Source organism: Loxodonta africana, chromosome X (assembly GCF_030014295.1).
Source record: "Loxodonta africana isolate mLoxAfr1 chromosome X, mLoxAfr1.hap2, whole genome shotgun sequence".
Classification (NCBI taxonomy): Eukaryota; Metazoa; Chordata; class Mammalia; order Proboscidea; family Elephantidae; genus Loxodonta; species Loxodonta africana.
In genome coordinates, this window is record NC_087369.1 from 152295796 (window position 1) to 152318448 (window position 22653).

Consider the following 22653-nt stretch of genomic DNA (forward strand, 5'->3'; position numbering starts at 1 on the left):
TAGATGTTCTAGTCATGGTTTTAAATTGTTTATTCCCTATGTAAAAAGTAGAATGACTCATTCTTATGAAAAGATTAAAAATTACTATAATGGCTTTCAAATTATGTTCCCCAGAGCCTAATGGATTCATCTTAGGGAATATAGTGGACAAGTTAGATACAGAAACTCTACTTTTATTTGAATTTTGCATAAAATTGAGTAGAGATTTCATTGTTAAAAATAGTTTTGAGCTTGAAAACCATCACACCAAAGGCTAAAAGATGATATAATTCACAGCATTAGCAAGAAAAATGGGGCTATTTAGGCTATAACCAGATCAGGCGAAAGTCTTTTGTGAAAATAATCCACAATTGTACCTTGTTAATAAAGATCCTGAAACTGTACATCATATTTTAATGTTCCCAACTATACACTAGTAGGAAAAGTAATAAAGTAAGATACATTAGACATATCCTAGGCTTTTAAGTCAGACAGGATTAAGTTCAAATCCTGCCTGTTACTCAACAGCTGGGTGTATATTCTTGGCTTGTTTAACTTCTCTAAGCTTTTAATTTCCTCATTTGTACAATAAGAGCTATACTACTTTATTCTAAAGCTCAAATAAGATAATGTATTTTGACTTGGTGAGGTATCTGTACCTGAAATAAATTAAGGACTTTTATAACTCAAATTCATCTTTCTTAAACCTCAAACAACCACTAATAATAGTTTTAAAATTCACCACTACTTCTAAAATTTATGTACGAATAACTGTTTTTTATATGCTAGATTTCGTATCTACCTTGTGATAGCACAACCTGGGAAGATGTCACTGAGGGTGAGGTATTTGTGTCAGGTATGTCAGAAACACCTTCACTGGTCTTTGACTTTTTTGGAGTAACACAGCATTTGGCACATAGCAAGCACTCAACAATAAATGGTAGGTATCATTTTTTTTTTTATCATTGTTATTACATCTCTGGGTGATACAAACGGTTTGTACTTGGCTGCTAACTGAAAGGTTAGTGGTTTGAATCCACCCAGCGGTGCACTGAATCAAAGGCCTGGGGATCTACTTCTGAAAGATTCAAACCGATCAGTTGCTGTCATGTTGGTTATGACTCAGTGTAAAGTAGAACTATGCTTCGTAGGGTTTTCAAGTCTGTGACATTTCACAAGCAGATTGTCAGGGCTTTCTTCTGAAGTGCCTCTGGGTGGGTCTGAACTGCTGCCAACCTGTTGGTTAGTAGTCAGCTGCGTAACCACTTGTACAACCCAGGGACACCTTGCGTAAGATCGCAGCCATTAAGGACCCTATGGAGTGTAGTTCTACTCTGAAACATATGGGCTTGTCATGAGTCAGAATCAACTTGAGAGTAAGGGGTTTGGTTTGTATTGTTAGTAACAAAATATTCTATAATATCTTAGTTTAGTTTAAAGAAATAAAAACCTATCCCAATAGGTTCACCTGTCAGCTTTTTAATAAGGAAAATAAGATTATTACATTAGTGAGCTCCTCTGTCAAATCTGTATTTCATTTTTTGAGATCACATAGGAATAATTTTCTCCTCATCTTTACAGGCACATGCTAACTGACAGTTATACTGCAGGAACTTGGAACCAATTTGTGTCATCACAATATTCTTCTGAAATCCTCAGGTTACCTGAACAACCAATTAGGGCTGGTATTTTGGACTAGGCAACTGATCATATAATAGGCTGGATAGTAAAAATAGACGGTTTTACTATCTCCAAATTAAATAAAAATATTCTGAGTTTAATACTGTTAAATCATAACCCTTTCATATATTTATCTCTGTTGTCTTTGGCTCATGCTGTTCCCTACCCTTAACAGTTCTTATTTGTTCCAATAAAAATTCAATTCTCATTCTTCATTCTCAAGCTCAAACTCAACCTTCTCCAAGAACCTTGCATTGTCACCCTAGACAGGAGTTAATTAATCACGCTTCTAAACACACAGCACATATTATCACTCACAATTCTAACAGCTGTTTATTGTCAAGTCCTTCAAAGCTTATAATGCATTTTCACTTATTTAGGCCTCAAAAAAGCCCTAAGATATATAGATCAAGAATTAAAATTATATATCCAAATGGCTGATTTCAGGTCTGAAGAATGAGTACATTATGTGAAAAAGAAAATCTCTATTTAATAATATGAGGTGTAGCAGTTAGGTGATTGATAAAGGCCACAAAGATCTTTAGAATAGAGGAAACCAACTAAAACCGTATTTGCCATTAAGGGCAAAGTAACATGTGCTGTAGTATTAAAAAAAAAACCTTACAGAAGAAGAGTAGGCGTCATCTTTACTACCTAGAAGTTCGAAGAATTCAGATTTTTTCTATGAATAAAGTCCATGTGCTTTTGTAAAATCAGATTTAAGACACTATTTTATTTCCCTGTTTCTTTTGGTTCTTGACTATTCTAACTAGCTGAGCAACATCTACATAAATATCAAACCAAGTATTACCAAAATGGAAAAACACTTTCGCATTTATATTACTACAGTTTTTTTGTTTCGTTTAAACTTGAAAATTCAGAAAGTTCTTATGTTCCTTTCTCTATTTAGTGAAACATATCAAAATTGCTAATATAGAAACAGTAATTGTTTTGATTACAGGGGATTTTTCAAACTAGATAAAATTCCTTCGTAGCATACTAGTTTACAGGCAGTCCCTGGGTTACAAACGAGACCCGTTACTGTGTCTTTAAGTTGAATTTCTAGGTGAGTGTCTTAGTTACCTAGTGCTGCTATACTAGAAATACCACAAGTGGATAGCTTCAACAAACAAATTTATTCTCTCACAGTCTGGTAGGCTAGAAGTCCAAATTCAGGGCATCAGAGCCAGAGGAAGGCTTTCTCTCTCTGTCAGCTTTGGAGTAAGGTCCTTGTCATCAATCTTCCCCTGGACTAGGAGCTTCTCTGCACGGAAGCCCCGGGTCCAAAGGCCGTGCTCTGCTCCTGGTGCTTTCTTGCTGGTATGAGGTCCCCATGTCTCTCTGCTCACTTCTCTTTTATATCTCAAAAGAGACTGGCTTAAGACACAATCTAATCTTGTAGATAGAGCCCTGCCTCATTAACATAACTGCCACTAATCCCATCTCTTTATCATTAACATCATAGAGACAAGATTTACAACATATAAGAAAATCACATCAGATGACAAAATGGCGGGCAATCACACAATACTGGGAATCATGGCCTAGCCAAATTGCTAAACATATTTTTTGGGGGGCACAAGTCAATCCAGAAGAGTAAGTCAGAACAGGTGCATACAGTTTAGCCTTACTTTAGTGTAAGAAAACGCTCGAAGCCTTTTCAAAGATTTAAAAGCTGCACCTGCAGCAAGTGAAGGTGATTGTGATGAAGAATTTGTTGCAAGTAGGGGATGGGTCAATTGCTTCAAAGTGAGGGCAAAGCTACATAACATTAAAGGGCAAGCATGAGTTGAATCAGATGTTTGTAACCAGGGACTGTATTTTAGGTCAACGAGAAACTTTTGTTATGGTACACAATCAAAACTGATTCTTCTTGAATTGGAAAATTTCATTATTCCTTCAATGGGCATTTACTTGGTACTTACTACGTGTGCAACTCACTATTTCTTTAGTACTGCCATTTTATAACAACACTATGTAATCGTATTTAATTATCATATCTACATTTATTTGGACAGAAAGACATTAGCCTTATTAAACCTATAAGAAATTAACTATTTGTTGATTTTTTTATACTAATGACCTTCCAAATAATTATTTTTTAAACAGAGTACTTACAGCATCAAGGAACTTCCCTGACTCAATAAAATTAAATCAAGATTGTTCAGTCCAGGGCCAGTTCCAAGGAAGAATGAGCTCAAATAATACACGGTAGCCAACTTAATACAAATAAATATTTTATCATTAAATTATAAATCTTATCTAAGCTTTTATATAACATCACCCATGAAAGGCATTCAAGAACTATTAGCTCCATTCCACCTTTGAATATATCGAAAACTTAACAATAAAAGTATGGGCTTAAAAACAGAAAATCATTCCATAAGCATATTCATCAAGTTTCTTTTTATAATTTTTATGAAAAAGTTGTAAAACAAACCTTCTGGAGGTGTTTGTACCACTTGGGTCTCTTGTGTTAATGGTGGCTCCTGGGTCAAGTCAAATAGTAAGATTGAAGATTTATCTGAGTCATCCTGTGATGAATTCTTTGTCAAATCCTGTAAGAATATTTCAAAGAATATTACATTTATTCAATATAATTATAATTATTTTGTTCCACAAACTTTTATAAAGGTAAATTTAACTATATGCCAAGAATATCTAGATAACCTTGATGAGGCAATTACTAATAAGTTATAAAACACAAAGGCAATTATTACTCTCTACCAAAATTAACTAGCGTAGTGGTTAAGTGCTACGGCTGCCAACCAAAGGGTCGGCAGTTCGAATCCGCCAGGCGCTCCTTGGAAACTCTGTGGGGCAGTTCTACTCTGTCCTATAGGGTCACTATGAGTTGGAATCGACTCGATGGCACTGGGTTTTGCTGGGTACCAAAATTAACATCTACTGAAACTGAAAGCAAGCTATTAGTTAAAAAAAAAAAAATTAGTTAAGAGCTGGCTTATTCCTGAATAGCCAACTAAAATGGTGGTCCAAGCTTTTCAAACAAAAATATAAAACCATTTTAAGTTAATTAGATATGAACACACTTTAAAGGGTTATTAAAAATGCAGCATTTCCATCAAATAGCAAATAACAGAACCTCAGCTTAATCCTTGGACAAAAGCAAAAAAAAAAAAAACACAACAAAAACAACACGCTCATCTGAATATAAAACTTAAAAGCATCTATACTTCTAAAAACCCCATGCATAAGATGTCAGGGCAAACAAAATGGAAATCAGTTTGCAGTACTGTTCGTCAGAACTGGGGATGATATGGGTTTTGGAATCATCTTTATGGAAAAATGTATAAACCAGAGGTCAGGAAGAGAACAAATGGATCTCCCACTCTTCTGGTATGTGTGTATGTACGTGTCTTGCTGAAGACCCTTGCCTTGCTGTCTTTGAGGAAGCAACGAGCCACATTAGGAAGACTCCCATGGCAAGTTACTAAGGGTGGCCTTCAGCTAACAGCCAGCAAGAAACTGAGGCCCACCGTTCAACAGTACACAAAGAGCTGAATGCTGCTAACAGGTATAATCCATACTGAAGGCTGTAGGCTTTGATCTTCATCAGTAAGTGCTTCAGGTCCTCTTCACTTTCAGCAAGCAAGGTTGAGTCATCTGCATTTTGCAGGTTGTCAGTAAGTCTTCCTTCAATCCTGATGCCCCGTTTTTCTTCATATAGGCCAGCTTCTCAGATTATTTGCTCCGCATACAGACTGAATAAGTATACTGAAAGGATATAACCCTGACACACACCTTTCCTGATTTTAAACCATGCAGTATCCCCTCGTTCTGTTGAAACAACTGCCTCTTGGTCTATGTACAGGTTCCTCATGAGCACAATTAAGTGTTCTGGAATTCCCATTCTTCACAATGTTATTATCCATAATTTGTTATGATCCACACAGTCGAATGCCTTTGCATAGTCAATAAAACACAGGTAAACATCCTTCTCTGCTTTCAGCCAGGATCCATCTGACATCAGCAATGATATCCCTGGTTCCACGTCCTCTTCTGAATCCAGCTTGACTTTCTGGCAGTTCCCTGTCGATGTACTGCTACAACCATTTTTTAATTACCTTCAGTAAAATTTTATTTGCATATGATATTAATGATATCTTTTGATAATTTCCACATTCTGTTGGATCACTTTTCTTTGGAATGGGCACGTATATGGATCTCTTCCAGTTGGTTGGACAGGTAGCTATCTTCCAAATTTCTTTGAATATACCCACACTCAATGCCATCTAGTCGATTCTGACTCGTAGTGACCCTACAGGCCAGAGTAGAACTGCTCCGTAGGGTTTCCAAGGCTGAAATTTTTACGGAAGCAGACTGCCACATCTTCCTCCTGTGCAGCAACTGGCAGGTTCAAACCGCTGACCTTTTGGTTAGCAGTCGAGGGCTTCAACCACTGTGCCACCAGGGCTCCTTTCTTTAGGTACAGAAATGCTTTATGCATATTACCCATTTTTCCACCCAGACTATTTTAAAAAATGTGTATTCAAGGGTCATGAATTAATAACGACAACAGTTTTAAACTCACGGACCCCTGAAAGTCTCGGAGAACCCCAGGAGTCTGAAGACTATACCTGGAGAACCATTGCTCTAAGGCAATACTTTTTGTTTTCATAGTATATATTTATACATATACGTATGGATAGATAGATGTGTGTTTATAGGTATTTTAAAAACTGTGTTAGCGTGGATTGAAATCCCAGATCCATCATTTGCCAGCTGTGCAACCTTGAGTCAATCATTTAACCTCTCTGAGCCTCAGTTTCCTCAACTATAAAATGAGAAACGTGGAAATAATAGTGCCTACGCCCTCTATCTGCCAGTTTGTTTTACTATGCTGGCTTGTGTATTGGTATGATACTAGAAGCTATAGTACCAGTATATCAAATACCCATAGGGTCAACCATGATGGTCAGGTTTCAGAGGAGCTTCCAGACTAAGACAGACTATGATCAATGCCCTGTTGATCTATTTCCAAAAGTTAGCCAATAAAAACTTTATGGATTATAACAGAATATTGTCTGATCTAGTGCTGGAAGATGAGCCCCCTAGGATGGAAGACACTATATAATAGCTGCAACAATGGACTTAAACATACCCAGGATCATGAAAATGGGAGAGGAACAGGCAATGTGTCGTTCTGTTATACATATGGTTGCCATGAATCAAAGTCGACTCATAGCGACTCCATGTGATAGAATAGAACTGCCCCATAGGGTTTTCTAGGCTGTAATCTTTAACGGAACAGATCAATGGGTCTTTCTCTTATAGAGCCACTGGGTGAGTTCCAATCACCCATGAAGCACTTAACCGTTGTGCCACCAGGGAGCAAGCAGTTAAATACTATAACTATTTAACTTAAGCATATTTTATTAAAGGGGGTTAGTTTTTGCAGTTATAACTTTTAGGTATTGGTTGAGATACCGTAACGATGGTATCATTTTCTTATGCTGATTATGGTATTATAGGAATGGTGACTAGCTATGATAGTCTGGAATTCTAACAGGGTAATATAAAAGCCAATGTATCCCTGAGCTAACTGAGTAGTTTCAGAAATACTTACAGGTTTAGACAGGCTCTGAGGAGTAACAGAACCCTGTGAAGATCTAGATCTAGGTGAGGCCGTTGGACTTGGTGTTCGGGTCAAGAAGCGGCGACCTGTAGTCCTGAATATCTCAGGGATACCTGTATTTTAAAATATGCAATATATTGAATATATCTCTAGATAATCAACTGTGTCAAAATATTTTCTTTTAAAATTAAAATAATACAATACCACTATACCTGGACTGAGCGACTCACTCTTTGCTGACCTCGAAGATGAGCTGCTGGAGTTACCTCTGTTCAAAATATCTATAAAAATATTTATTTTAAACTTTATTGTTTGAACACAACATGTTATAGTTAAGACTTTCCAAAAACATATTTATACACACCCTATAATTGAGGTATATTTCTTTCCTTTAATGATGACAGGGTTGTGCATAGACTGTGACTCGAAATCAAACCGTTCCCCAATCTCATACCCCATTCACATGCTTAAAAGCCTAAAAGTTTCATTATGGGAGAGCGGATTGGATTATCTGTGCCAGTACTCTTGAGTTCTGAAAGGCAAACTATCAGAGACTAAAGACTAAATGGAACCTAGAGTTTACCAGAGTATCTCATAACTTAAGGGATTTCAAATCTACCACTACACCAGAAGTCAATCTGAACTTGACATGAATCTCTGGATCAGTTTAAGGTTGCTCCCTCTTGTACTCATGTGAACTTCCTTCATAACTTCTAAGTTACTGAGGAATCAAATTAAAAATTCGGAAAAGTAGAGATCTGGCTAAAACGGCAGGTCAGGAAAAGGTGGAAAGCATTAAAAATAAAACAAACAAAAAAAACCCTCAAAATTTTTCCTTTTTTCCCTCCTAGCAGAAAAGGAGTCCCTGGGTAGCACAAACTGTTAAGCGCTTAACTATTACCTGAAAGGTTGGCAGTTCGAACCCACCCAGAGGTGCCTCAGAAGGCAGGCCTGGTGATCTGCTTCTGAAAGGTCGCAGCCTTGAAAACTCTATGGAGCAGTTCTACTCTGCACACATGGATTACCATGAGGTCAGGACTGACTCGATGGAAACTAATAACCACGACAACAGAAAAGAGCCAGATCCCATCAAATGTTTTCCAACAAAGGCAATGTGGTACTCCATGCCTAAGTACTACAGAAGTCTTCTAGGAAAAAAAAACTTGCTCAAATAACTTGATATTGTTTTCATTCAGAAATTCAAGGTATTTACTCAAGCCATGAAAGAGCTATTCTTACAGTAGTTTTTGGTAGCTTTAGTTTACCAAACAGAAGTTTTTACACCCCCCTTCTGATTGTTCTATATAAACATTTAGCTCGTATTCCATATGTCTAAAATGTTTTATGGCTTACACATAAAATATCAATAAAATCATTTAAATCCTCAGTTAATAACTCACAAAATAAATTCCACTGGGGTCATTCTTCTTTTTAAAACTAATATACACTGTTGTAGTTGAGTACTGTTACCAGACATCTGCAACTGGTATAAATCCAAACTGAATCTTATCTGTCATGCTTTCAATAAGACAATTCAATGAACAATTTGAAATATTTTAATATTTCACTATAAAAATAATAGTGACTCTATTAACCACAACTGTGCCAATATACCTCTTTCATTTTACGTTGAAGTGGCATGTCACTTAAAACCTGTTGCTGTCGAGTTGGTTCTGACTCATAGTGACCACACAAGACAGAGTAGAACTGTCCCATAGAGTTTCCAAGGAGCAGCTAGTGGATTCCAACTGCTGCCTTTTTGGTTAGCAGCCAAGCTCTTAACCACTGCACTACCAGGGCTCTGGCACCTCACTTAGAGCCAATTTGTCACAGAAAATGATATTGAGAATTCAATTGGTTAAATTATTCTACTTCTGATAAAACTGAAGTACCATTCCAAGTTTACAGGAAAGAGGAGCAAGAACTAGGCTTTCAGAAAATATAAAACTCATCTCTTAACCACAATTTTACACACTGCAATGGTAAGTAATAAATCGCTGCTATGCTGGCTACAGTCTTTGGTAAATTCTCCTGGCTTAAAAATAAATAAATAAATAAATAAAATGGGAAAGGCTCTGTTTCCTCTCCCTCTCCTGAAATTCTGTATGTTGTTCCTCTGTACTTCGCACATTTTTGAGCAGACATTTTAACAAGTGTCATCAGTATATTCACTTTATGACTATACACAGAAGTTGCTGTTAAATGGGTGTAGCCAGAAGCTGTAGGCCACGTTGGTACATAGCACCTGTGCATTGTGGAACCAAGAATCAAAATAACATTGCGATGAGGCAGTTGCCTGGACTTGAGAACTACCATCAAAGACTAACACAAACTTATTTAGTATATTCTGATACTTTAAGCATTCTTAACACTTGCTTGTCTTGCCTGTATTTCTGGGCTTAAGGGAAAAAAAGAAACGTAAATAAACAAACAGATAAATAAGCTACTTGGCTACACTAAAAATTAGGATTTCCAATCTCCGAAGGCTTCCAAAGCCATCATGTAATCCTGACCCTTAATTAACATTTCCTTTTCTCACATGTGATATTTTAATCTCTTACTGCTCTTCCAAGTCTTTAACCACATCTCCACCTTGATTCTCACAAGTTTTTACAGACCTCACCCTCCCGCTTACCTCTAACTCCTTGCAGAGGAGGAAGGACATTAACATTAGGACGTACAAAACAGTCCATTAGAAACAACAGCTTATAAAAGTTGGTTTTACTGAAAGTAAATGCTTACTTGAAATGGCTGGCTTTGAACTTGACAGTTCTCCAACAAAGATCAGTTCATCATCTTCTTCATTCTGAGTCTCTTCTACTCTTCTCTGCCATGGTTCCAGCTCTTCTTCTTCACATTCCATGAAGAGTTCTGCCATTTTTGAATTATCTAATTTTTAAAAGAAAAAAAACAAACCTTATTTTCAAATAGAAAAATACTTTTATCCAATACATAGCATGATAATTAATATATACTTGAATAATCCTAGTAGCAATTACTGAGTTGCTACTTGTAGTCAGTACATGGTAGCAACAGTAAGAAACCCAGAGCTCACTCTTTAAGATCTAAACTAGCAGAATTTAGTTAGACAATGGTGTTCATCTAGTCTCTACCGGTCTAGTAAGTCTGGCCTTTTTTTTTTTTTTTTTTAGAAATTTGAGTTTTGTTCTAGATTTTTCTCCCATTCTATCTAGGACTATCTACAGTTGTTTACAGTGACCAATAAATTTAAAAAACCACCAAATCCAATCAAAAAGAGTTTGTTATATGACTGGAAAATGATTGTACCTCCAAAAAACAGTTAAATCCAACCATTAAATGGAAAACAAAAACAAAAAACCCCCCCAAAACTGTGTGAACAAAAAAGGAGATAAACTAAGAATAAGAAGTAACAGATGAAAGATATACTAGAAAAACTAAACAAGATCCAGGGATACCAGGCAGAGCAAAGTAGAGATGAGGAGCTAGGCTCAAAACAGGGGAATTAAGTGAGGTTTATTCCATTCCAGGGCAGATGTTTCCTACCTGAAGAAACCAACAAAAGAACATACTGTGAATACCATCAGCCTCTAAGTTCTGACCAACCACACGAAGTTCAAAGAAACATTTTAGTTCTTCACTATATGGATGGACAACCAATGAGCACTAGAAATTTGAGGAAAACCTCCAATGTGAAAGATAAAAGAAATAAAACAGATGAAAGGATCTTAAAAAAAATGAGATAATAAAGAGGGCAGGTGAAAATACTAGAGAAATTATAATTAGCATCTTTAGAGAGATAAGACAAGAATTTTATAAAAAGCAACATTCGGAAAACAGAAAATAGCTTGTGGATTGAAAATACGATAGCCAAAATTTTTTAATTCAGTAAAAAAAAAAATCAAATGTCATAGTTGAGCAAATGTTCCTGTAAATGCAACTCTCTCCACACACAAACACAATCTAAACAAAGACGACAAAATTGTTAGAAAATCAAATTCAAAGATACAACATTCACCTAAATAAAAGTTCCAGAAAAAAGAATCAAGAAAAAGGAGTGGGAAGGTTATCAAAGAAATAACACAAGAAATTTTCCCAATTCTAAAGGACATAAATTTCCATACTGAAAGAGCCCACCAGGACCCAGCATGATAAAGAAAAAACCTACACTAAAAGGATATAACATCATGAAAATTTCAGAACACTGGAGATAAAGAGAATATCCTAACATCTGCCAGAGATAAAGGAGAGGGGATATTGTGAGAGTGTTTATGCGAGAAGAATGTCGAATAATGCCTTCAACATCCTTAGTAAGAATAAATTTCAACTTAGAGTTCTATACCCAGCCAATCTTTTCACCAAGCATGAAAGTAGAATATAGACAAGAAGCGACATCACGTATTTACCACTCATTCACCCTTTCTTTCTCAGGAAGATACTACAGAATCTACCAAAACATGAGACATAACCAGGAGAGAGGAAGAAACAGAATTCAGCAAGTATGGCATTCAACACAATGCAAAGACAACGTCCTAGGACAATACAGCTGTTTAGCAGGCCTAGAGGACAGTCAGCCAGTATAGGACAGGAGAATATTACTCCCAAAAGGAATGTTTCCTGTTACCCATTGCCATCGAGTGGATTCTGACTCACAGCAACCCTAGAGGACAGAGTAGAACTGGCCCATAGGGTTTCCAAGGAGCAGCTGGTAGATTCGAACTGCCGACCTTTTGGTTAGCAGCTAAGCTCTTAACCACTATGCCACCAGGGCTCCGGAATGTTTCCAGGAGACCCTCCCAAAAAAGGGAAAAGAAAAAAGATTAAAAATGAAATTGTTAGATTACCTGACCAGTTTTACTCTGTAGAAAAGTGAATTAAGAGGCTATGGGTGGAAGGGTGCGGGAAGATCTGGCTACAGACTTTTTGTTCTGTTTTGTTTTTGGTGAAAGTTTACACAAGAAATTAGGCTCTCATTTAACAATTTCTATACATATTGTTCAGTGACATTGGTTCTATTTTTCACAATGTATCAGTATGCTCATTATTTCCATTCTGGCTGTTCTGTTTCCACAAATCTAGCTTCCCTGCCCCACCCACCCTTGCCTTCTCATCTTTGGTCTAGGGTAAATGTTTACCATTTGGTTTCATTTAGATGATTACTTTGAGGTGCACAGTACTCATGGGTGTTATTTATTTTATGGCCCAATCTGTCATTTGGCTGAAAGGTGACCTCTGAGAATGGTTTGAGTTCCAAGTTTAAAGAGTATCTCAGGACAACTGTCTCCAGGGTTCCTCTAGTCTTTACCAGTCCAGTAAGTTTGGCCTTTTTTTTTTTTAGGAATTTAAGTTTTGTTCTACATTTTTTTCCCATTCTATGCAGGACTATCTATAGAATCTCTGGTTGAAATGGCTGTAGTAGTAGCTAGGCACCATCTAGCTCTTCCAATCAATGACATCTTTATCTTTTCCAAAAGCAACTTTACTATATTAAAATAACGTCATTTCTACTTCTGATTCAAAACTAAGACAATGCCCTATCATGGTCTTAAAAGTCACTAATTGCAAACACTGCTTTGGGGATGGCATAAAAGGAAATACCTTAACAAATTAGATCCCATTCTTTTAAAAATCGTTAATTTCCCCTTCTATAAAAGCATGTCACAAATAATTTAATGGCACAATATTGTTTAATGTTTACTAGTCCACCTACCAAAACCAAACCTAAACAAAGCAAAAAAACAAAAAAAAAAAACACTTCCTATCCTCCCAAATGTAAATATTATGAACTGACCCCTTTCTTTTCTAAACTATGCTTTTAAAAATTATATAATATGCTCGAAGTGAAATAAACCATTAAACCTTTTTTTCCCTTCCATGTCTTATGGCACTGACAGTCTATGCCACACAATTCCAGATTTAATATATATCTCAAACTGCTTGGTATTTCTTCACGTCTTAATTGTGTATGTCCAACTCCAGAGTAAGCTTCTTGAGAGTAAAAAACATATTTTCTTTGTCCTTCATATTTCCTCTCACTCACAGTAGTCTACTGGATATACCAAAAAACATATGACAATATATGGGTTAGGAAGCTAGACAAATTCGGGCAACACCTAATTTAAAAAAAAATAAGAGAGACTCATGTATATTGATGATAAAAATATCATTCATGTTCATGTTGGTGCACATAGGTTTTCTTCATTCTTTTTAACTGGACATTTCCACTATCAACATATCCAAGGTATAATGTTGAATAGCAGCCTGAGTGGCGCAAGTGGTTTGTGATTGGCTGCTAACCTAAAGGCTGGTGGTTTGCACCCACCCAGTGGCTCCAGGAAAGAAAGGCCTGGCAAACTGCTGCCTTATTAAGATTACAGCCCCATGCAGCAGTTCTACTCTGTAATGCATGAGGTCACCATGAGTGGGAATCGACTCATTGGCAAAGGATTTAGGTATTTTCTTTTTATAATGTTGAGTAAAAATCTTAAAAGGGCACATAATACCATATGTAGTATGATCTTCTTTAGAAAAAAAATTTTGTCTATGCATATAAACAAGGCTATGATTATACACACTGAACTGATAATAATTTTTTTTACTGTCCATTTTTTACTATGAGTATGTGTTACTTTAATAATTCTAAATATTTTTGTTTTTAGGAAAATGTGCCCACTTCTATCTCTCTCACCTTTTCTCCTGAAGCAACGAATCAGCACATAAGCCCCACATACTAGTATCAATCGTGGCAGCAATACTTACTTTTTGGTTGCGAAGAGTTGTCGTCGTCCATCAAGTTGCAGAGTTGACTTTCTTTAAATTACCACCTAAGTACCAACACACGACCATCAGTCAGTTTTAAGAGTCACTTTAAATACCAAACCAGATATTGAAAACCTAAAACTTGAGTCTCAGAAATCCTTAGGTCTCATTTTGATCTCTAGCAAACTTACCATGCAACTCCTGACAAGGTAGCAAATAGATCTGTTTTCCTCCCTATAAATATATCTATTACACTGGATTTCATTTAAAAATTCGGGTTTACTAAAACAGGAACACTATAGGGTGATTACTCATTTTTACAAAGAATGCCTTTAAATATCTGTAATTTAATCATTAGATTTCAAGTAAATGCTTAATAATTCAGCATGTTATTTACTAAGTTTGAGTTCATTCAGAAATAAACCAATTGTGGAACATATCAAACTAAAAAAATGATCTTTTTGGAGTAGAAAAGATTCAATTAAATATGTAATTACAAATATTTAAAGGCATTCTTTGTAAAAATGAGTAATCACGCTATAGTGTTCCTGTTTTAGTAAACCTGAATTTTGAAATGTTAAGTGACATTAATCTTTAACTGTTACCTATTCTTCACATTTCAGAAATAAATGTAATTATTGTTATAAGAAACTTAAGTTTAATAAAATTTTTAGTTTATATTTTTCTGGTTTCTCATCAACTTTAACTGAAAAGGAACAGAAAATTAGTTTGATCTATTTTATCATAGATTAGTTCATTGAAAAAAATTATTACTCTTTGCCTTCTGTGCACAAGGTAATGAGCTAAGTTTAGGGGAAAAAAAACAAAGATGAGTAGTAAGTCATAATCCTTGCCTTTAGAAGTTTACAAGCTAATATGTCTGTTCTTGTTCTTTGGGTTTTTTTTTTTTTAAGCTGTTACAATAAACATTGTCAAAATACATTTGAATTGCTTTATCTAAAACAGGAATTTGTGTTCTGGATTTTCATACATACACAAAACTATTTTACAAAATAATATTTCTTTAAAATACTGTTTGTTATAAAACAAAAAAGGCCAAAAATAGACATTAGAAGCCTAGAATATTAGGATATAGAGAGTGAATTGAATCTTCACATTTGTCTTTATCCTCAGACTGGCAAAAGCAAGCTTCTCTGATTTTTCCAGTTTTAAATTATTTGGACTGAATTAGTCCAAAAGGAAAAAACATTACTTTAATTCTAGAAGTTGTTACTGGTATAAATGTCTCAATTACTTTACTGAATTTTGTATTTAAGTAAATTTCTATAGTTCTGAGGTTTGACTATTCAGATTTCTTTCTAGAATTAGCGTAATGCATGTGTCAAGTAGATAAATACATGACAATTCTTCCTCAGCATTAAGATCTACTGCTACCAAGAATACGGCATATTTTTTAAGGGTCACAACTGCACAGCCTATGAAACATATTAAACTCACTTTATTAAATGACAATATAAAATATTCATCGGTACACTCTGAAATTAGTACTAAATTTACAAACGGTCTATACACACAAGTCATATACACTGCCTATATAGAAATGGCTTTTGAGGCCCACAGGAGACACCAAGGAGTGGACCACCAATCGATCCATTCATAAATACTCTAAAAAGTCAGAAATCCTCAGATGCCATTAGAACCATAACTTCAGTCTAAAGCTACACCATGCAGTAAGGTGGCCACTAGCCCATGACTACTTAAATTTAAATTAATTAAAATAAAAAATTCAGCTCCTCAGTCACACTAGCTACATCTCAAGTGCTCAAATGCCGCAAGTGACTAGTGGCTACTGTACTGGACAGTGAAGTTGCAGAACACTTCTACTGGACGATGCTGGTCTAAAGAGTAACTACCGTATTTAGTTCTAGTTTAAAAAACAGACAAAATTTCACGGATTCCTTTGAAATCTCAACCGTTGGAGCCCTCCAAAACTATCACCACAAAAAAAAAAAATCCTTAAATCACTACTTCAGAGTTCTGGTGGCAAAGCAAACTTTAATCTTTAATTTAATCTATGGGAGATCAGGAAACCCTGGTGGTGTAGTGGTTAAGAGCTACGGCTGCTAACCAGAAGGTCGGCAGTTCAAAGCCACCAGGCGCTCCTTGGAAAACTTATGGGGCAGTTTTACTCTGTCCTTTAGGGTCACTAAGTCAGAATCCACTCTATGGCACCAGGTTTGGTTTTTTTTGGGGGGGTGGGAGATTAAATCAGCTGTCAAAAGTGAAACAAATATCCAGCAAAGATATGCAACGGGAATATTAGAACTATAATATCAACTCCAGAGGGTCTCCAGATTTGCTCCAGAACAGAAGAGGAAAGAACCCTCCACTTCAACTACTGACTCAGGTAGAGGTACTATCGCCATGTTTAATGCATGGTTCCAATGGGAAAAAAATAAATTCTAAGTTACTAACTATCAAACACCTCTTGGGGCACAATCCATTCATTTTTTGGAGACTGCCTATTTAAATACTATTTTGCTATTTTTTATTTCAGTATACACACATATATAAATAATTCAACTATCTTTTAAACAGATTTCATTGTACAAAAGACATTTTTAAAAGTTAACGGGTTAAAATGGTAAACTTTGTTATGTGTATTTTACCACAACAAAAATATTTTTACAAATTTATGGATACCACTCACACCCACTAGAATGGGTATATTCAAAAAGACAAGATAACAAGTTTTGTCAAGGATGCAGAGATATAGGAACACTCATGCACTGCTGGTAAGAATGTAAAATGGTACAGGCCCTTCGAAAAACTGTCTGGCAGTTCCTCAAAAAGTTAACCATACAAAGACATAAACTGGGGAAAAATAATATATAATTACCTGTCTTTCAAAGCCAATCTGTATAGTATTTTATGTAAGTTTTATAACATAGTCTATAATTATGAACTCCTACAGTAACCTCAGGAAGTATATACTATGAATTAATTCCCATTTTATAAGAATGAACCTTCTCCACCAAAAAAAAATGTTAAGTTAAAAAAGCAGAGTGCCATGGTGGGAAAAGTGGACATAGCGGCTGAAAAACATGAGTGGGAATTTGGGCTTTACCATTTCCTGGCTGCCAAGTCTATAGGAAGATTAATCAACCTATTTGACCCTTAATAGTTTCTCCACTTTACTGTGAAGATTAAATAAAACACATAAAAAATCCCTGAGTAGTACTTTCCACTGTTTTGCTTAATTTTTCTTTCTTTACCTAATGCCATACCACAAGTTGATAAGTATAAGCACTAAAGAGAAAAAAAAAAATTCTAGTTCACGTAAAGAATTCACTGCTGTCACAAATAAAGCAAGCCAGATTAGCAGTTCTCAAAACTTTTTGGTCTCAGGAGCTCTTCGCTTATGTTGGTTACATTTATATTGATACCATATTAGAAACTGAAACTGAGAAAATAAATACGTATTTATTTGTTTAAAATAACAGCAAATTTAGTCAGGTAGGGTGACATTATTTTGTACTTTTGCAAATTCCTTTACTATCTGTCGTAATAGAAAACAGATTCTCAAATCTGCTTTACATTCTTCTAAGAACATGTAAAGAAGGTTCCCATGTCTAATTTCTTATTAAACATCTAATATTAGTTTTTCACTGTTTTTCTGTAAAGTATTTGTAAAATGACACAAAAATATAACAAAATAAAAATGGTCTGTCGGACCCAGATGGTACATAATGATGACTGCTTTTCCTGATAGACAGTTAATAGAAAGATTCCTTAAAAGAAAATTGCTTTGCAGAGAACAAATCAGTCTAAATACACATTTTTAATACAAATTACTAAGTAAGTTTTTCTGAGTCACTTAAAATACCCAAGATCCAGACCCACTGCCACTGAGTTGAGTTTGACTCAGAGTGACCCTACAGGACAGAGTAGAACTGCCCCATGGGGTTTTCAAGGCTGTAAATCTTTACAGAAGTAGACTGCCACATTCTTCTCCCAGGAAGCAGACTAGTGGGTTCAAATCACCAGCCTTTTGATTAGCAGCTGAGCGCTTAACCATTGCACCACCAGGGTTCCTTTACTTAAAACAACCTGACTGAAAACAAAATATCCTGCTCCTTCTCTGGAGCAGAAAAAGAGTACCAAAAAAAAAAAAAATCAGAATTATATATTTAGTGAATATAACTCATAAATATTTCTGTTCCTTGAGGTTACTTTTGAAAAATAACAAACTCCATTCAATATAAATTTCCAATATTCTGCATCTTAAAAATATAGGTTACTTTCTACTCACAAAAATTGCTATTCCATTTAGGTATTTCTCCCACACAATTAGTATGACAGCAACAAAAAAATTCTTGGTATGGTTCTAAACGTCCCCTTAAACAAGGAAAACAGGTGGGAGACAGGAGGGTACAAAATTCTATCTTTCCTTGTCCTGTCTCCCCTACTAAAAAAGCCAAAGCTGAGTAATTAAACACTGGGCTTAACAAGCCAGACTGGACTAGATAACCTAACTGGGGAGAACGGGTTGAACTGGGGAAGCTGAGATTTGGAGTCCCCCGACATCAGAACTTTTCCATGTATGTTAGCTCACTACTGGTATAAGGGCCCTAGGCAAACTCACAAAGGAGGCAAAGTACTGCTGTAAGGGCCCTAGGCAAACCTGCAAAGGAGGCAGTCTCAATCTTATGTCTCCTACTTTCAGCCTTCTTTCCCCTAACCAAAAACAAACAAACCAACCCAGTGCCGTCGATTCTGACTCATGGCGATCCTATAGGACAGAGTAGAACTGCCCCATAGAGTTTCCAGGGAGCGCCTGGTGGATTCGAACTGCTGACCCTTTGGTTAGCAGCCACAGCACTTTACCACTATGCCACCAGGGTTTCCTTCCTTTCCCCCAGCCATCTAAAACCCTGATGCAAGCTGGGAGCGGCAATTCCAAGTTCCCTAGATAGGTTAGTCCTCTCCTCCAAAATTGCCTCCCCTCCTTCTTCCTAACTTCCAAACACCCATTTCTAGTGGACAGCTCTCTACTACATGTTTATCAGATCATTAATTGCTTCCTAATTGCAAAGTAAAACTCTTACAATGGAAATGGACTGTCATCCTTACCCAAGGGATCAAACTTAGGATCATTAATAGAAGCACTATGTGCCTAATTTTTTGGGGGGGGGGGGCGGTTGGGAGGTGGTTAAGAAGAATAGGCAAGGAGGCTCACCTAAAAAATCTTAATACTGTTCAGTTCTTCTGTCTTTTGTTTTTATTTTTAAGATTTTATTTCCTCTCAACTTTTTACCATTCAAATAATAGTATGTTCTTATTTCCAAACATTTTGAAAACCTGAATAGCCCGTTGAATTTCTACCATGTAATGGAAGGTGTACTGGTGTTAACACATCAAGGGCACACAAAGCCCTAGCTTAATTTTTAAAAGCACATCAGTGCCTTCACAACATCAGTGAAGTCTCTGCTTTAAAGAGACCGTTTGAGTTCGCACAGTAACTCCCAAAGTGGGACATCTCACAAATGTTCAAGAGGCTTTTGTAACTTAAAACTCTACTTCTAGGTTTCCATTTTAAGTTTAATGGCACTAAAAGACATTAAGACTCACATTCCAAACCAGAAAAGAAAACAAAATTTTAAGTTCACAGATTTTTTATTTTAATTAACAAATCTTTGCAAACAAAGAATTCCTTGGATCAAGGTCTTCTAAGCTTGTAGGAGCTGGTTTACTTTGACATTTTCCCTCAGATTTCTTCTTAGATGCATCAAAACTCAAGAAAAGAGGAACTCCATCTCTTAAAGCAGGATCAAGCCGCAAAATGAGGTAATTTTTTCAGTCTCACGAAGTAAAACCTGCAAAGCTCACTATAAGAAAATTGTTTTATCTAACTCGTTTCTCCTCAGGGCTCTTCTCCTCCAGACAATAACGGGACAGAGCACGATTTCTATGACGGAGGAGGGAAGGGCCTTCGGAAAGAACAAGAATGGAACGGCTGGTCACCTGGGTAAGGAGAACCCGGGCAGAAAGGAGAGGCCTCAGGGGTCTCAATGCCTGAAAAAGTTTGAAACGCCCTCCGGTCTCTTATCCTCTGACTAAAGAGACCTTGGGGTGGGCGGGTCTCGTCAAACACCTACATCAAACGTACAAAAGATGAAAAGGAGCAGTCTACAGAAAAAAAAAGCCAAAACCACGCTGGGTGCAAAGACGCACACAGGCCCTAGAAGGGGAGGTGTGGAGGCGAAGGCGGCGGTGGCAGAGCGTGAGGTGGCCACCGCCTGCACGGCTGAGGCGTCGCGGCCTGTGTAGCTGACAAGGCGGCGAGGCCGCAGCCCCCCGACCGGAGCCGAACAGCTTCGACTAGGGACGCCTCCCTCGCTAAGGCCTGCGCAAGATGGTGGCCCGTTCACCGTCCCGCGGCGCCGCGCCGCGCCGCGCCGCCCCGCCCCGCCCCGCCGCGCCGCGCCGTCCCCCGCCGCGCCGCGCCGCCCCGCACCGCCCCCCGCCGCGCCGCGCCGCGCCGCCCCGCACCGCCCCCCCGCCGCGCCGCGCCGTCCCGCACCGCCCCCTGCCGCGCCGTACCGCCCCCCGCCGCCCCGTGCCACCCCGCACCGCCCCCCGCCGCGCCGTACCGCCCGCATCGTTCCCCACCGCCCCCCGCCGCGCCGCCCCCCGCCGCGCCGTACCGCCCCGCACCGTCCCCCACCGCTCCGCACCGTCCCCCACCGCCCCGCACCGCCCCGCGCGCCCCGCACCCCCCCGCCGCCCCGCACCGCCCCGCGCCCCACCGCCCCCGCCCCCCGTCCCCTCCCCCGCGCCTTGGGAGCTCCCGGAGATTCGCGCCAGCATCGCGTCCTTCAGCCCGCTACCCTCGCGGTGGTCCCGCGGCCGTGAGGGAGAGCCGCTGACTGCTTTCGCGCGGCGCGCGCTGAGGCGGCGGACGCTTACCACGAGCAGAACAGATCGCCTGACTAAGGCTTCTGATGAGGAGGAGAAAGTAGAGAAGGAACGGAAGGAGCGCGAAAACGCTACGCGGTCGAGGCTGCCGCTGACGGAGAGTCAGCAGCACCGCCGACAGACACGCAGCAGCGGCGGCTCCTAGCGCGGAATGAGCGCCTCACAGCGCCCCCCGGCAAATATATAGCAGCGCGCTGCCTCACGGGTAGCTGCCGACTCCGCCTCCGCACATCCGGGTATCTTTCCTAACGGCTGCACGAGGGCGGGCGGGGCACCTGTGCACCGCTTGACAGACCCGCGAAGGCAGTGGCGCGCGGCAGCCGGCGACGGCCGGGTTCCTGCGCGCGGTTGTGGACCTTCTCAGCAAGAGTGCAGTGCGACACCGGGTTGCAATCCCTAAATCTAACATGAATTCCGGGTGTAACGGCTAGAGGCACCATTAAAAAAAAATTGTAAAAAAAACACTGTATGAGGTGAAGACATAAACCAAATGAGTTAAAGGAATAAAGTCAGCTTATTTAAATAATTGGTTCATTTCACCAAATTTGTTTTAAGCATATGGCTTTGCTTGCATCTCCTTGTTATTCCTAACTGCATAGGGATGCCTATAATAATTTTTAAATGTTAAGAAAAACACTTGTCAAGATACTGCTTGTATACACATTAAAAAATATATATATTGCGTTCAGAGCTGTAAAGAAAGTTTCCTTTCCCAATTTTCCTCTGGCTCGCAAAAATTACTCAACCTTGAAATTTTACCTCTTGCGTTCGTTAACATACACATAAATCCCGTCAGTCGCTGAACCCTACCAATGGTTCCGATTCGAACTAGTTTCTTGTATCTTATCTAGACTGCCACCAGCTTTTTTCTCAGGTATTTGTCATTGCAGTAACCTGCATACGATTCCCATTCCCAGATTAATTTTCCCAAAATGTCGCTTGAATCACCTATAAAGACAGGTGACCACCCTTTAGAGACATAATTGCCTGCGCGTGAATGGGATATAGTCTACCCAGTATGCCCTTTGCTTCTGGTCCCGAAAATAAAATTTTTTGGAAAAGCGAATAATCAAAATAACAAACATGTAAAGTTTATCATTCAAAATCGTGGACAACCATTCATGGATTGGCCTTAGTTCTGGACAGGCTGTTAAGAAAGCCTATGTTGCTCCCGCCTTTAGATGTGAGCGGGAAACTTAAAATTTGAAACTCCTCAGCCTGAGCCTGATGGGAAATTTCAAATGTTCAAATCTGCCGCGCGCACCAAAACCTTTCCCCAGCCCGACCCCCTTGCCAAACCAAACCAAACCGGTTACGGTAGAGTCGATTCCGACTCATAGCGACCCCACAGGATAGAGTAGAGCTACCCCACACGGTTTCCACGGAGCGGCTGGTGGATTCAAACTGCCCACCTCTCGGTTGGCAGCCCTAGCTCTAGCCGAAGCCACTGTCTCTGCCTTGTCTAAGCCAGCCCAGAACTGTTTGTGCATGCCATGCTTTTCCTGGGAGTTCTTTGTGTACATAAAGTTTTTCTCAGTTCCCTTGGTGTGTGGTGTGCCATGAGACGCCACATCCGACCTAAAGTGGCCTGGGGCGGGAGGTCCATCCTTCAGGGTGACGACGAGAAAACATAAATCAAAATTCTCATTTATTCTGTCTTTTTTTTCATGAAAAATACAACTGCCAAGACCATGAAACTGGTGAGCAAATTTTCTCACAGA

The 22653-nt window shown here is 38.6% G+C and overlaps 1 protein-coding gene across 4 annotated transcripts in view; it reads right to left on the reverse strand.

The window, feature by feature from the left end:
- The window catches only part of ZNF280C (zinc finger protein 280C), a 50306-nt gene extending 29232 nt beyond the window's left edge, over nucleotides 1-21074 (reverse strand). For 3 of the 4 annotated variants that reach the window (XM_064277580.1, XM_064277579.1, XM_064277578.1), the window contains exons 1-6: nucleotides 20924-21074; nucleotides 13994-14058; nucleotides 9998-10144; nucleotides 7468-7536; nucleotides 7247-7368; nucleotides 4100-4217 (exon numbers count right to left, since the gene is read on the reverse strand). In XM_064277580.1, the coding sequence (XP_064133650.1) occupies nucleotides 4100-4217; nucleotides 7247-7368; nucleotides 7468-7536; nucleotides 9998-10144; nucleotides 13994-14024 (487 nt within the window). In that variant the 5' untranslated portion in view covers nucleotides 14025-14058; nucleotides 20924-21074. Of the gene's footprint in view, nucleotides 1-4099; nucleotides 4218-7246; nucleotides 7369-7467; nucleotides 7537-9997; nucleotides 10145-13993; nucleotides 20354-20923 lie in introns of those variants that run through there. The other variant, XM_010594646.3, reaches the window with a different exon arrangement.
- Nucleotides 21075-22653: the final 1579 nt, after the last annotated feature.